At 42.1% G+C, this 13,531-nt stretch overlaps 1 protein-coding gene across 1 annotated transcript in view; it reads right to left on the bottom strand.

Annotated features, from left to right (window-relative positions):
* Window positions 1-13,531, bottom strand: part of LOC103365627 (collagen alpha-2(V) chain-like) — a 48,177-nt gene that overhangs the window by 6,318 nt on the left and 28,328 nt on the right. The window contains exons 9-48 of the mRNA XM_008293104.1: window positions 11,807-11,851; window positions 11,645-11,698; window positions 11,416-11,469; window positions 10,806-10,859; window positions 10,668-10,721; window positions 10,410-10,463; window positions 10,182-10,226; window positions 9,922-9,975; window positions 9,643-9,687; window positions 9,278-9,331; window positions 9,053-9,151; window positions 8,868-8,912; window positions 8,682-8,780; window positions 8,529-8,582; window positions 8,292-8,399; window positions 7,810-7,863; window positions 7,565-7,663; window positions 7,385-7,438; window positions 7,171-7,269; window positions 7,023-7,076; window positions 6,729-6,782; window positions 6,552-6,605; window positions 6,367-6,420; window positions 6,173-6,217; window positions 5,988-6,086; window positions 5,421-5,528; window positions 5,217-5,270; window positions 4,930-4,983; window positions 4,719-4,772; window positions 4,568-4,621; window positions 4,350-4,457; window positions 4,065-4,118; window positions 3,784-3,837; window positions 3,114-3,275; window positions 2,777-2,884; window positions 2,458-2,565; window positions 2,322-2,375; window positions 2,135-2,242; window positions 1,841-1,894; window positions 1,553-1,660 (exon numbers count right to left, since the gene is read on the bottom strand). Of these exons, the coding sequence (XP_008291326.1) occupies window positions 1,553-1,660; window positions 1,841-1,894; window positions 2,135-2,242; window positions 2,322-2,375; window positions 2,458-2,565; window positions 2,777-2,884; window positions 3,114-3,275; window positions 3,784-3,837; window positions 4,065-4,118; window positions 4,350-4,457; window positions 4,568-4,621; window positions 4,719-4,772; window positions 4,930-4,983; window positions 5,217-5,270; window positions 5,421-5,528; window positions 5,988-6,086; window positions 6,173-6,217; window positions 6,367-6,420; window positions 6,552-6,605; window positions 6,729-6,782; window positions 7,023-7,076; window positions 7,171-7,269; window positions 7,385-7,438; window positions 7,565-7,663; window positions 7,810-7,863; window positions 8,292-8,399; window positions 8,529-8,582; window positions 8,682-8,780; window positions 8,868-8,912; window positions 9,053-9,151; window positions 9,278-9,331; window positions 9,643-9,687; window positions 9,922-9,975; window positions 10,182-10,226; window positions 10,410-10,463; window positions 10,668-10,721; window positions 10,806-10,859; window positions 11,416-11,469; window positions 11,645-11,698; window positions 11,807-11,851 (2,826 nt within the window). The remainder of the gene's footprint in view (window positions 1-1,552; window positions 1,661-1,840; window positions 1,895-2,134; window positions 2,243-2,321; window positions 2,376-2,457; window positions 2,566-2,776; window positions 2,885-3,113; window positions 3,276-3,783; window positions 3,838-4,064; window positions 4,119-4,349; window positions 4,458-4,567; window positions 4,622-4,718; window positions 4,773-4,929; window positions 4,984-5,216; window positions 5,271-5,420; window positions 5,529-5,987; window positions 6,087-6,172; window positions 6,218-6,366; window positions 6,421-6,551; window positions 6,606-6,728; window positions 6,783-7,022; window positions 7,077-7,170; window positions 7,270-7,384; window positions 7,439-7,564; window positions 7,664-7,809; window positions 7,864-8,291; window positions 8,400-8,528; window positions 8,583-8,681; window positions 8,781-8,867; window positions 8,913-9,052; window positions 9,152-9,277; window positions 9,332-9,642; window positions 9,688-9,921; window positions 9,976-10,181; window positions 10,227-10,409; window positions 10,464-10,667; window positions 10,722-10,805; window positions 10,860-11,415; window positions 11,470-11,644; window positions 11,699-11,806; window positions 11,852-13,531) is intronic.

Below are 13,531 nucleotides of genomic sequence, written 5' to 3'. Positions count from 1 at the left end.
CGGTGATGGGGCCCTGGAGGATGTAGAATGGGATTAGTTCCCATCTAAATGTATGTGTTTCTAGTTTTTCTCTGAGTGGAGTTTTTCAGGTTCTTTTTTTTCTAAGACACGCAGGTTTTGGTCAACTGGCAACTTTGATTTGGACACGTCAGCCCTGTGATTGACTGCCAGGGTGTCCAGGATCGACTCCGCCTCTCACCTGGATTAGACTCCACCCCCCAGCTCTGTCCATCCATCAAGAATATGCAGGTGTGAAAATGGTAATGGTTGGATTTTCACACTGGTCTAATGTTTCATGATTTTGAAAAGGCTGTCTTAAAACTAGTAGTTAAAGAAATATTCAGTTTCTTTCCATAAGTAGAAGTATAAATACCACGCTACAAAAATAGTCCATTACCAGAGAAAGTCCTGCATTCAAACACTTACATTAGTAAACGTGTGTAAATAATATCCACAAAAAGTACTAAAACTATCAAAAGTAAAAAGAGTAACTGTGTAGTAAAATGTCACTTTTTTACGATGTAAGATGTTTTTGGATCCATATTTCTGCTGCATTACTGTGAACTGTAGACTTTACAGCCGTACATGTTTAGGCTGAGCCACATCACTTACTGTTGGCTACTTTAATTTACAGCAATGTGTCATGTTCTGTAAGATTATTGTAGTTTTCTGCCCTTTTAAATTAACTTGTAAACAGCCCTGTTTACAGGTTTGTGATACTTTTACATGTTTCAACGTATCGAAGAAGATGTAGAGGAGAATATAAGTGTAAAGCTGCATTAAATGGAAGTAGAAGTACCTCACATTTGTAGTTAAGTACAGTATACTTAAGTAAATATACTTGAAAACAGTCAGGTGCCCCGTATGCACGCTGCCCTTCTCATGTGCCTTCAGTGTAAATGATGGGGGGGATTAGATTTACTATCTTTAATCTGTGCAAAACCAGATTGCAAAGGGTTTTTTTTTACTGCAGCAAATGTAAGGAATGACTTAGATAGGTCAAATGGGGTTACAGATTTTCATGTTGCACCTGCTACTACATTCTCTGAGTCAAAAAGCTTTAATAAAATGCCAAACCAGGCATGGCTGCAGGAATGTCTTCTGTCTAAATTTACCTAAAGATGACATTTGTGCATCTAAATCATCATAATACAGAAACAATGGAAGGATTAATATGTTATGAAGAAGTACAAATGTGATGTGTTGGGTTATTTGGGGGCCTCTCCTCTCTCCTCAGTCACTGTCCTGTATGACGCTGGAGGGTTTAAATGTTGATGCTCACACAGTGAATGAGCCAATAAGGTGAATTGTGAACAGTGTTAGCAGAAAGTGAAGTCATTCTGCGCTCCTTTAGATGCTCTGCGTTACAAGAACTCATTAGTGGTTAAGTGGATGCATGTGAACTTGTGATAACTGCTCCTACTGCATTTGCATTTCAGAACAGTTTGCAAAGTGCGTCTGGATAATGAAGGAACAGTGTAACTATCTGGACTGTTTCTGAGACGTGAGACAAGTCACCGTCATCAGATCACTGAGTGTCTCTTTAACTTACCGGAGGTCCAGGAAGACCCTGCAAACCGGTGAATCCTCTGTGTCCCTTCTGCCCTCTCTCTCCATGATCACCCAGGTCACCCTTATCTCCTCTTGGTCCTTGGGGTCCCTGAATTAGAAGGGATTACACACATTTCATAATTATTGTCTTGAAACAGGGATGCGTGTTTTTACTGTGATTCTGCACTGACATCATGTAAATGTGTCTGAAAAGGTCATTTAATTTTGTAAATGCAACTCACTCAGCTCATAAACCATTATTATACACGACCTCAAGACGGAGACTCACCACTAATCCTCTCTTTCCAGCTGAACCAGGTGGACCTGCAGGTCCTCTTGAGCCCTGAAAATGAGCAGAGTAATTAGAAAGGCCTCCGGGAACACAGACCTCTGCCAACACTGAGACACTCTCCAGCCTCTCATCCACATCATTCCTGTGACTCTCTGTTAAGGATTTAAATCAGGTCGACTCCCAGAATGTCCTCGTGTGTCCTCAGCACATGTTAATACATCCTGCAGATGGACAAACGGATGTACAAACAAGCACAGAACAGAAACTTCTGGAAGGTGAAAAACTACTTACAGACTCTCCTCTCTTTCCAGCATCACCTGGTGCACCAACAGGACCGGGAGGTCCAGGAAGTCCCTGAGGACCAATCAAGCCCTCAGGACCAGAATCTCCTCGGTCTCCCTGCAATTTTAATGCTCGTCAGTCACTTGCAATATGTAAAGCAACACTGAGGGTCCATTCTGACTGTCCCTGATCTTACCCTTTGTCCGAGAACACCATCCTTTCCTGGGGGGCCATCAGATCCTGCAGGACCCTGAGGAGCAGACAAAGAAAGCATGAAGAATGCTGTGGTTATGTAACTTTGGAATCGTAAACAATTGAAAACCTGCACTTACATCAGGACCAGGATCACCACGAGGTCCGTTAGCACCAGGAACACCCACTGGACCTGGAGGACCTTTATCTCCACCTGGTCCTGGGGATCCCTGTTTTCCTGGTGGACCCTAAAAGGCAAACACAGGCAGCTGATAATGCAGCCGAACACACACAGACCCCATCTATGTACTGTAGAAGTAGTGAAACACAATGCACTGTGGACTGGAGCGTAGTGAGGCAGTGAGGGTCGTGATATGATTTATGATCCAGCTTATACACGGCATGAAGCAGCTGGAGAAGATAGAAATAAAATAGAAAGAGGATTTCAGTGATACACACCGCTGGTCCTGGGAGACCCGGCATTCCACGCTCTCCTCTCTGACCAGGAAGACCCACGATGCCTCTCTGGCCTGTAGTTCCAGCTGGACCTGGAGGACCATCAGGACCCTAAAGCACACAACACCACACAGGAAAATTAGATCAAATACTTCTTTAACACCAGTCAGAACAAACATTTTCCTTATTTCCTGTTGAAATGACATTTATATATAAAGGCAATTTAATGTTGAACTAATAGACCCTTTAATTGTTTCACTAGAACTTTAGAACTGTTACTGCAACGTTAGGCAGCCTGAAAAATAACAAAGCTACTGCATGTAGAATAAGATCAGTATACCGTGGGGCCGTCCTCTCCAGAGTCTCCTTTGTCTCCCGGGCTCCCTGGTGGTCCTGCAGGGCCTCGCTCGCCTTGTCTTCCAGGGGGTCCATGATCTCCACGAAGTCCAGCAGGACCTTCTTTTCCTGGAGGTCCCAGTGGTCCAGGTTCTCCAACTGGACCCTAGCAGGAGTGATTACAGGCATACTGTTGATGCATGTCGTTGAAAGCCTGTTCAAACAAACTCCTCCGTGCTGCGCCGCCACATTTATGAACAAATATACACAATATCTCGTCTGAACTTTCTAGAAAGTTAAAAAAATAAATAAATATAAGTTAAGGTTATATTATCCAGCGAACCCTTGTGAAACTTGAAAGAACAGTGGACCTTAAAGTCCAAATGTTTTACATACAGTTAACATCAATGCAATCTGTACAGTTTATAGTTTTTGTTTGTAAGCAGCAGTTGTTCACATCGGCACCTAAATATCTGCATTTTTCTATAAACACTGAATTTTAGCTGTAAAACTGTGCTGAATTAGATCCTGATGCTCCAACCTTACAGAGATGTGACCGCCTTCTGGTTGTATGTTACACATTAGTGACTTCTACAGTTTTACATGTTTATGATTCATGTTTATGTTTCTGTGACTCTGACTGTGTTTTCATACAAACTCAGGGCAGTACTTACAGTTGGGCCTGGAGGTCCGACTCTTCCTGCAGATCCAGGGAAACCAGTCGGGCCCTGCAAGCAGAAACGTCCTCAGATACAGTGTTCCCAATTTTATGGCAGAATTCAATATGTACAGTGACATAACAAAGTACAGCATATTCAAGTTACCACACCAGGTGTTAAACTTTCCATAATATAAAATAATCTGGAGTGAAACCCGTCCTGGGATTATAAAATATTTTTTTCTTCATCTAATTTCACATGGTAATAACACTTTTGTAACTATGAAATAATCTTACTGGTGCACCCTGTGTCCCTCTTCCTCCTTTCAGTCCAGCGACACCAACAGGCCCCTAAAATAAACCAACACATCATTAGCAAATTATTTGTCAGCAACACATTGGCGGCACGTGAACTTTAGCTTCTCTGGAACTCTCAAGACATGCGCGCTAGTGATAAATAGTTTTGCAGGAGTTTATACACAAAAAGTCCAAAGGGGATTAATTAAATTTACAAATACGTCTGATGAGACGGTTAAGAACACAACATGGTTGACTGCATGAGAATGTGTCTTTGCAACTCACAGGAGGTCCGTGAGCACCGGCCAAACCCTGTGGTCCTGGAGACCCAGCATCTCCCTTCTGGCCTTGCTCTCCAGGCTCTCCCTTGACTCCAGGTTGGCCATCAGGACCCTGTCAAGTGTACATAACATTTGTAGTAATATTTTCCTTCTTTCACTCGCTGGAGCATCAATAGAAGCCACAAATATGTTCAATATACAGAAGTGTTGCAATCTACTTACAGGGGGTCCAGCAAATCCAACAGATCCAATCGGACCAGGGTCGCCTCTCGCTCCCTGCAATCATAATGATTCACTGATATGCTGTAGCACAATAAACATGACCAAAATGGACCTAATGTGCAAGATAAAAATATTGGTTTGGTCTACGTACAGGCACTCCTCTGGATCCTGGAGGTCCAGCGGGTCCTTTGGGTCCAGGCTCTCCCTGCAAATAAATCACACAAGATCTCCTTTACTGAGAATGTGTTGTTGTTGCAGCACAAGCCAAAGACTGTGCTTGCACACTGGGCATCCAAAGAACCTTGAATCGCTCTGATGTAAACATCAGTCTTTAGACGTGTATTATAAAAGAAATACTCTACCTTCTCACCACTGGGTCCAGCAGGTCCTAGTGGGCCAACGGGACCAGGAGCTCCCTGTTGACAACAAAGAAGTCAGACTGGGGATTCCCACTCATCACCATTACTCATTGTTAACAGTAACTTGTACAGTCATGTCAGTGGACACATTTCTTGGAACAAGTTGTGACAGGCTTGTCTGAACACATCATCAGCTACAGTTTGTTTTAGCCTTACAAGTGTAAATTTAACTTCTTTGTTCATGGTTAAGACTAAATGTGTTTGCAGCGAGTCAAAGATTATTTGCTTACTCTTGCGCCATCATTTCCAGGTGTACCTTCTGATCCTTTCTCACCAAGTGCTCCCTGAACAAAGACAGGAAAGAAAAATTTGCTGTTAACAGCAGAGATCACAGTCGCAGTGAGTTTTCCTATAAATGGCCAAACTCCATGAGCATCCTCCATAGACTACCAAAGCACAGGTTGGAATTTTTGCAAAGATGTTGACAAACTTACTCTGTCCCCTTTAGGCCCAGGAGGCCCAGAGATGCCCCTCTCTCCTGGCATTCCCTGAAGACCTGGAGGACCCACATCACCAAGAGCACCAGGAGGACCAGGACTACCCTTCAGTGACAAACATCAAGGTTAGTCTGAATCTGCCCAAACCGGTTCACACTTTCTCTGTGCAGATACACAGATCAGCCACAGCATTAAAACCACCGTCAGATGAAGTGATGGACATTGACCATGTAAGGTTCCGCTGGGTCCAGACAAGATAATCAACCTGCCACACCATAAAACTACACAGGTAAGGTTCAAGGAACATGACAAAAGCATTGATCTGGCCTCAAAACTTCCCAGATCCTAATCCTGATCCATTAAGGCCCTACTGCACAACCCACAAAACCCAAAGGATCCACGGCCAATGTTCCAGTGCCAGACACCACAGGACACCTCCAGAGGTCTTGTGCCATGTCCCAACAATTCCGAGCTGTTCTAGCACCACAAGAGACCTACACAATATTACGCAGGTGGTTTTAATGTTGTGGCTGTTCAGTGTAAGTCATGCTGGTGGAACAGTACCTTTGGCCCATCTGGACCAGGTGCACCAGGAATTCCTTTAGGTCCCTGCAGACCAGTTGAACCCAACTCTCCTCTCTCCCCAGGAATTCCACGCTCTCCCTAGAGAACAGATACCATCAGCTAGGTCTCAGATAGTCACCAACACCAATAATGTTAGACTGATGAAATAAATGCAGTTCACCTACCCTTGGTCCGATTTGACCCACAGAACCGAGCTCTCCAGGAATACCCTGAAAGAAACAGACAGTTGTGTTACACATGTTGGATCCCAACTATATAACAGTTCAAATGATATAAAACATCTCAGAGTAGAGAACAAGACTAAACCAATTATGTGATATAGCTACAAGTTGCATTTCTACGCTTTTGTTGGACTCACCTGGTCACCTGGCTTTCCAGGCTCTCCAGGGGGGCCTTGATTTCCAGGCAAACCCTAAGAGCACAAAAGAAAAGTCAAACATGACCACTATAGCACAACCTCCTTGTCCCCTCACATCTATCCAACTCTGGAAACTGTGTTAGAACTTTTAAACATTTAACTACGAGCCAAAAACAATCACGCACCTGGAATCCATTTACACCCGGAGGTCCCTGCTCTCCTCTGTCTCCTGCAACACCCTTTGAGAGGAAACAATCATTTCAGTGTCATTTGCAACAGCAGTAAAAAAAAAAAAAAAGAACAAGAAGAACAAGAAAAGGTTCTAAGCAGATAGTGTGATTACAGCGAAATGGAACACTTACAGGTGGACCAGGGGGGCCTGCAGGTCCGACCTCTCCATCTTTTCCTGGAGGACCCTGAATACAAATAGCGAGTTAACAATCCTGCACATTAGACATCTGGAGGAGACTCATCGCTTGATCTCCAAAAGGTGTGTAGGGGTATTAGGTGATGGTGAACTTCTGTTGTAAAGTGGATCATTGCAGTAATAGAACACTGAAAGCACTAGAGAATGGTTGCACATGTAGTATCTCAGAAACGTTCTTATGTCCTCCTTTCCATGCTGGATGCAAAACAAACTCATAGACAATACTCACTCTTTGACCCAGCACTCCTGGAGATCCCTGTTCACCTGTCTTTCCTGGGTCACCCTTTGAGAGTAGATCATGATTTAAATTAGAAATGGAACAGAGGCTGAAAGGACTGATTTACTGATGCACAGTTTTGAGTAACTTTGCATCTTACATTGAAGCCTTTAGGGCCCGGTACTCCCATGGTTCCTGCAGGCCCTCTGTTTCCTATGGACCCTGCAGGGCCTGGACGACCATCTTCACCAGGAGCCCCCTTAATAAGAAGCACATCATACATTGTCTCAACCCACACTGATAATTTCTCAGAATCATTAATAAAACTTGTAGTGATTGTGATTTATATGTCTAGTATTTAGTTTGTGACCTACCAGAGGTCCTGGCTTGCCCTCTGCTCCCTGGACTCCAGGGGTACCAGTAAGACCCTGAGAAAAAAAAGAGATAAAACTGTAAGTCATGGACATTTATGTGCTAGAAATACTTATTTTGATGTAGTAAAGGGGTTTAAAGATAATGCAACTCAAAAGTAAAATGCCAAGCTCTTGTGTTACCCTTGCACCTGGTAGACCAGGTTCTCCTGTACGTCCTGGGTCTCCAAGAGAACCCTTTGGCCCTGATGGTCCAGATGTGCCACGATCTCCTTGAGCACCCTTTCGAGAGAGAAAAAAACAAAAAACAGACAATTATTTCCTCATACTTCTTAAAATCTTAAATCTTAAACACTCACAACTTGAATCATCACTGTTATGTGCAGCAAACTGATTTCCAGGAACAGTAAGTATAAAATATACTCTACCTTTGGTCCTGGCAGCCCATCAGCACCAGGGAACCCTCTGTTTCCAGGAGATCCCTGAAAAACAGATGATGAGTTAGATTCTCATCACATTTAAATTTATACAACTGCATTAAATCAGATCACTGTAGTAAAGAAAGTAGAACTAATCTACAGGACAGCTTGGTTCTGCAGTCCACTTAACTTTCAGACTATGGCAAGAAGCCAGAGAACCAGGAGGAAACCACACAGACATGAGGAGACCACAGTGGACCTTCCTGCTGTGAGCCAACAGTGCTAATCATCGTATTTGCCACTATCCATGAGTAAACATATAAATGGGAGCATTTCCAATTTCACACACCAATTTGTCAAAAGCAATTTATTGCCTCCCTCCTAAAGTGATTACTTCTCAGGACTGAATTCATTACAGAGCTGACCCCTATCCTGACACTGCAACTCCTTGTCGGATGAATGTTACAGAAGGATGCAGGATGCTGACTCACTCTCTCACCGACGGGACCAGGAGGGCCAACAGAGCCGGAGTCTCCACGTGTTCCTCGCTTTCCTTCCTCACCCTGAGGTCCGATCACTCCCTGGGAGCCTGGTGGACCCTAGGAAGTTAACACACAAGCCAGAGTACATACTGCAGCTGAAGGACAATTTTTAACTTTTACTTTCCTTCAATTAATTGTTATTATCTAATGATGTACACCAGTTTGACTTTTGGATTTGAATCTTACAGGCTCTCCTTTAGGTCCAGCTTCTCCTTTGAATCCCGCAACACCAAGATCTCCCTTTGACACAAGAACGCAAAAATTGTGAGTCCCCTGTCTGTTGTTATCAAGGATTTAAAGAAATTCCAGCAATTCAATGAAAACGTTGAGCCAGTTTACCAGTTGTCCTTTGATACCAGGCTGACCGGTGCTTCCCTGAGGTCCTGGAGGGCCAGGAGGTCCAGAATGGCCACCTTGGCCTTGTGGTCCAAGATTACCCTGTAAAGAGTTAACCATGTGTTTGTGACCTCGCTGTATTCAAACCGCAATGGAGAATTTGCCTAAAATGAATAAATGTGTACATACCACTGGTCCTTTGGTACCTGGGCCTCCATCTGTACCCATGGGTCCCTTTAAACAGAAACGTTGTCAGATGAGATCATCAGATCAATGCTCTGATGGATACAGTGAGCTATTCTGAAACTTCACCAGAAACTTCTCAATAATGTGTGATAAGTGACATGTAAGTAAAAGTAAAGTAAGAAGTGTACCCTGATGCCAACAGGTCCAGCTCTACCCAGGTGACCGGTCTCTCCTCTCTGTCCCTGGGCGCCCTCTGGACCCCGGACGCCTGTGGGTCCAGGTTGTCCCTGAAGAAGACAATCATCAGGTACAATTAATGTACAGACATAAGATACATTCGACTTTGACAGCATTTATTCATAGGTGATAAAAAAAAAGCCTGTCTTCTTTATTTAGTGTTTTACTGTACTTGCCTTCATTCCTGGGGTTCCTGGATATCCAGGTGGGCCATTGAGACCCAGGGGGCCCTGTTAACCAACAGCAATGACAATAAGGCTTTATTGTATCAACATAACTGTGAAAATATGCAGTCACATGATAAATAAAAAAAAAAAAACATTGATTGTCCAGGTATAGCAGGACATCTGTGTGACTGTAAGTGGCAAATAGACCACATTAGTGTACTTTAGATAGTGACGCATACAGACATACATCAACTTATTTGATCTGTTTTCACTCAAATCCACCAAAGCACGAGCACCTACATCCACAAATGCCATGTTGATCCCTATCATGTACAATAAATCCACTAAAACCAACACTGTGAATGCTGACTTACCATTGGACCAGGTTTCCCGATATTACCAGGTGGACCACGTTTACCCTAAGAAACAAAAATGAAGCAGTTTGATTCTGAAATCATGAACTAACTACCGTCTGCTCATGTACATTTTTACAAATAACCAAATTTAAACTTAAATATACTCGTATTACATGAACACATCATGCACAAACATTAAAATACAGCCAACTACAACTTGTATATTTTAGACGTTAGGGGGGGAAAAAAATGATTGTGGTAGCAGATGTTGCTGCTGCATTGTGTTATCATCCTTACCGCTATACCGCCAGGTCCAGAGCGTCCTCTCTCCCCTGGCATCCCAGCCGGACCCTGTTGTTCACAGACAGTGATAAATTACAGCTGTCCTTTGTTTAATGCATCCCTTTAAAGTTTGGACATGCAGGAGGTTATTTAGAGCAAATTCAAGATAAGGGCAACATCAGAAAGGCCACATCTGCTCATAAGCATAACCAACTGTATCATGTGTATGGGCTACTCCACTTCACTGGCTCTGTAAAATAAGCAGCTGAACTTACCATGGGTCCAGGTCCTCCCATCTGACCAGGGGGCCCTGTGGAACCCTGGAAAACCACAGAAAACGTATTTACAGTAAACTAGCATTACCACATAATAAGATGTTTAACAGGCTTTTTTTTTTTTTTAGCAGTCATTTAAGTCAAATAGGTATGATACTATGTAGGCTGCCAAGTGAACACTCTGACAGATTGAAAATGACAAGTGCTTTATTCTACTTTTTGTTATACCTTGGATCCAAGAGCTCCAGTTTCACCTTTCTGGCCGATTGGTCCGCCGTGGCCCTGTGACAAAGACAGAAAGAAACTGTTAAACCTAGCTGTGTTTAATGCCGTACCTGCAGAGCTGAGCTGAGTGTACATAAACAGAGAAAAAAAACAGCAAAATTAGGTAAAATCACTTTTATTTAAAGAGCTCTAAACTAATCATGGCAGCGCAGATGCTTGTTTTATAACGTCCAAATGTTTCAGAGAGGGATGTATACTCACCCTGTGGCCCTTCAGGCCAGGAGGCCCAGGTGTTCCAGGAAAACCTCGAGGACCCTAAAACATCCGAAATCATTAGTTATGTCCACTGGAGATTCATAAACAAGAATCTTTATTAGGTTTCGAGTTAGAGAAGCTTACTGCTGATCCGGGGAATCCAACTTCTCCAGAATTTCCTGATTTGCCAGCTTCTCCCTGGTGAAGACATGGAATTTATACATTACAGAAATATTCAAGTGAAATAAATGCCACTATCAGATTTCTTGCTGTTGGTTTTGTGTTGCTCAAGGAGCTCCAACTGTATTGAATACTCTGGATGCAAGGTGGGAGCATTCTTATCGCTTTGTGTATAAGATGCAACATGTCAAGATGTAGGTTTTACACCGTGACAGTGGCAGGAAGCAAATGATTTGACGAGGCCGTTTCTCCTGACTCTGAGTACACTGTCTGTCACCATACGCTGTAATTATCAAAGAGGCTCAAGGATTTTCCATTTCATAATACCCTGAATGCAGCCGGGCCTGTCTAACTGTCAAAAATGCTCATTTATGAATATAGATTTACACTCAACTTCTCAAGGCTGATGGTTTTTTTTTGTTTTTTTTTAGAAAACGTTCCCACAGATTACAGTCTCAGCCGGCATGTGGCACAATGGACAGAAATGTGAGAGTGAATGCTGATGGATGTAAAGACATTTTTTTTACTCACTAATGTAGCATACAGGAAGACAAACAGCCAAAAGCTCACTTACATCTTCACCTGCTTTCCCTGCAGGGCCCTCAGGTCCCCTTTGTCCAGGCGAACCCTGACAAACACAGACACAATAAACATCCAGCAACTACCCGTCACTCTGAAAAACCATTACAGCAAAGTTAAAAATGTATTCATTCCAGTTATTACTGTGTATATTCAGTATGTGTGGGGTTTCAGGTTTATAGTTGATTTTACCACACATAGGAAATGTACAGAAGAATCCATACCATGTGTCCTGGATCACCAACATCTCCAGGGGGTCCTTGTGGGCCAGACACACCCTATAACGGAGGGATGAAATGTTTAAAAGATAAACAGTGAGCACAACAAAATTATAGGATGCTGTTTATGTGTCAGTTATCGGTGTTGTGAAGACGCTGTGGACTTACAGGTGAGCCGTTGGGCCCGGGAGGTCCTCTGGTTCCAGACTCTCCCTGAAACAAGATGGCAAATCAAGTGAACAAGATGGTGGAAGTTTCATTTGGTGATTACATTTTTATTAGAAAAAGTCTATAAACCCATTTTCCAACACTGTTGAGAAAGCAATCCTTTAATAATTACTGGTCCATTCCCCATCTGACAAACACATACTAAACTGCTCTACTCAAACAGATGGTACGACACTGAAGTTTTACTTGACTGCAGGCATATTCAGTAAAATCTGCTTTAAAGTTAAATGTTATTTACTGTGAAGCATCATAAAAATAACTAAAAGCTTCCCAGATTGTTTGCTTAAAGGCAACCGATAAACAGATTGTTCACGTCTTCTCCGTTTTATTCCCATTACGAGAGAGGCGAGGATTCAATTCAAAACATCATCAGCCACACGCAGACACATAGTTTTGATGGTTTTCGTGGGGACTGTTTCTTTAGTAGGTGTTCTGTGGATGTGGACTGTGAAGCGTAACAGTGGCGTTGTTGCTGTAGAGTTTTCTGAATCAGCTTTTGTTAATGCTGAACCAAGAACTAAATTCTATACACATCGATTACTTTGGTGAAAATTCTGAGATGTATTGCTTATTTTCTTTCTAAATCTAACTAATTACTCGAAATGGCCATATATGATTTGGGAGAAGTAAGCGCGTTATGATTTTCTATTTATTTGTGTGCCTTATTTTTTCCTTTTTAGATATAGAATTTGTGTGAAGTGACCCTTTAAATGAATGAATTTGAGGCAAAAAGTCTCAAAGGTGTCCAACAGAGCTATACTCAAATGCAGTGATTGTGGTTCATGAAAAACTGAAATTGCTGCCATGTTTATTTCTAAGACAGGTCAAGTATCTTAACTTCTTGGCTGAGTGCAACAAATAGCATTTCATCTATAGGACTCATTTTTTGTTTAGTATTGAGATGATTTTTCACTCTTGCAGTATGCATCTACTTTTTAAATGATTGAATTTAAGCAACAGTGAAAACTCTAATAATCTACTTGACACAACAGAAAAAAAAAATATTGTGACTCTCCAGAGGAAACAATATTTCATTTCCCAATAATTTCACAGTGGAAAAATGTAAATCATGAATAATGCTACCATGAGATCATAAAGAAAAAATAATAATAATGAAGTCTCCACTGCTGTGCCACATAAATAGCAAAACCCCAGTTTTTGTTCTGCTGGCAATAAGTCAGAGAAAATCAGCTTTTATTCTACATATGTGTGTTGTGGCTATGAGAGTTGTAACTCTGTGATAGGTTGTGATTTTATATTGCATTTCAACAAACACATCTAAGCATATGGATACATATATCCAACCAAATTAAACTGAAATTCATGTGCAATATCACAAAAATGCCAAATGATTCAAAACTCTATCACTTCACAGTAATTCCATTATGTCTGCATCGACAGGAGGATTATTTCCATTTCTGAACAATCCAAAACAAAGAAAGGCTGTGCTGAAAATACAGCTGCTAAGTAGAAACTAAATACAACCAAAGTGAATACAGCTGTGATTACTGCAACAAAATTGAGTACAGCTGTGATTTCTAATTAGCTTAATTGTGTTAAGATGGTTCTAAATGAGCTCTGAACACCTGAACATTCCCAGTTTTGTCAAGTTTTTTATGTGCAAAATGACTCCAACAGAACTCTTTTGGGGTATTTTAATGAGAA

Source organism: Stegastes partitus, unplaced genomic scaffold (assembly GCF_000690725.1).
Source record: "Stegastes partitus isolate 25-593 unplaced genomic scaffold, Stegastes_partitus-1.0.2 Scaffold858, whole genome shotgun sequence".
NCBI lineage: Eukaryota > Metazoa > Chordata > Actinopteri > Pomacentridae > Stegastes > Stegastes partitus.
Note: the sequence above shows the minus strand (reverse complement) of the source record. Positions and strands in the feature narration are given on the sequence as shown.